The following is a 1,162-nucleotide window of genomic DNA, read 5'->3' on the forward strand; positions in this document are numbered from 1 at the left end:
CCGCTCCCACCTCAGATACCACATCAGGATCTGACTATTCCGCCTCCGACGAAGAAGGCGGACGTACAATCAAACGCAGACGCAAAAATGCCACAGTAACCGCATCATCTGCGGATACAAGCGGGAAACGCCATACCACTGTTGCCGCTGTGAATGATGGCGATGAAAATGACGGCTCTGCATCATCCTTCTCCGCCGCACACTTTGCCCACCAGCAAACGAATAACGCAACAAAACATTCAAACTGGTTCGACGAAGAAATAGGAGGAGACGAAAAGGACGAGCAGCTGCTTAGCGCGAAGAATCTATTGGGCAATACCAGAAGCAAACCTACCACTGCCAGGTCCACAGCAACATCGAGCGGAGATGTGGACGGCACATATCGTGGCACAGCAAACTACCAATCCTTTATCCAAAAGAATCCCAACGCCCCTTCCAAGCAGTTCGGCCCCATTAAGGCCGCCACAAATATTAGAACTATCACTATCACCGATTATTCCCCGGACGTCTGCAAGGATTACAAGCTGACGGGATACTGTGGGTTCGGGGATGGGTGTAAATTCCTACATGCCCGGGAGGACTACAAGGCGGGCTGGGAGCTGGATCGAGATTGGGAGATTGGGACAAAGGGAAAGAAGGTTGTGGGGCGTACGGTTGCGAGTCGGGCGTCGAAAACCGGAAATGGAGATGGGGATGCGGACGCTAGTGGTGGCGAAGATGAGGATGAACTACTGGAGAACATTCCGTTCGCATGCGTGATTTGCAAAAAGCCATATCAGGAGCCGATTGTTACGAAGTGCGGGCATTACTTCTGCGAGAGTTGTGCGTTACAACGGTATAGGAAGAATCCCTCGTGCGCGGCTTGCGGTGCTGGGACTGGCGGGGTGTTCAATACGGCTAAGAAGTTGAGGAGGTTGCTTGAGAGGAAGAGAGAGCGGATGAGGAGGAGAAAGGAGAAGGCGATGGAGGAAGACGGAGATGTAAGTGAGGATGAGGATGAGGGAGTAGGGGTCGGTGAGAGCGCAAGCGAATAGGGAAGAGTTGATATATTTTGTCATATTCGGTTCGCATGGGGGAATATTTGCTCCTAGCTTTTTTGAATTCAAAAATATGACTTCTTGATACTTTGAATAGTGTATTTCCTATACTATCCATGTGATGA

At 50.6% G+C, this 1,162-nt stretch overlaps 1 protein-coding gene across 1 annotated transcript; it reads left to right on the top strand.

The window, feature by feature from the left end:
- Positions 1-87: 87 nt before the first annotated feature.
- On the top strand, positions 88-1,034 carry HCAG_02941 (conserved hypothetical protein; the record flags this gene model as incomplete). The annotated part of the gene is made up of 2 exons (XM_001542720.1): positions 88-95; positions 122-1,034. The coding sequence occupies 2 exons, from the start codon at positions 88-90 to the stop codon at positions 1,032-1,034; spliced, it is 921 nt and encodes a 306-aa protein (XP_001542770.1).
- Between the last annotated feature and the right edge of the window lie 128 nt (positions 1,035-1,162).

Source organism: Histoplasma capsulatum, genomic scaffold (assembly GCF_000149585.1).
Source record: "Histoplasma capsulatum NAm1 scaffold_2 genomic scaffold, whole genome shotgun sequence".
In the NCBI taxonomy this organism is placed as follows: Eukaryota; Fungi; Ascomycota; class Eurotiomycetes; order Onygenales; family Ajellomycetaceae; genus Histoplasma; species Histoplasma mississippiense.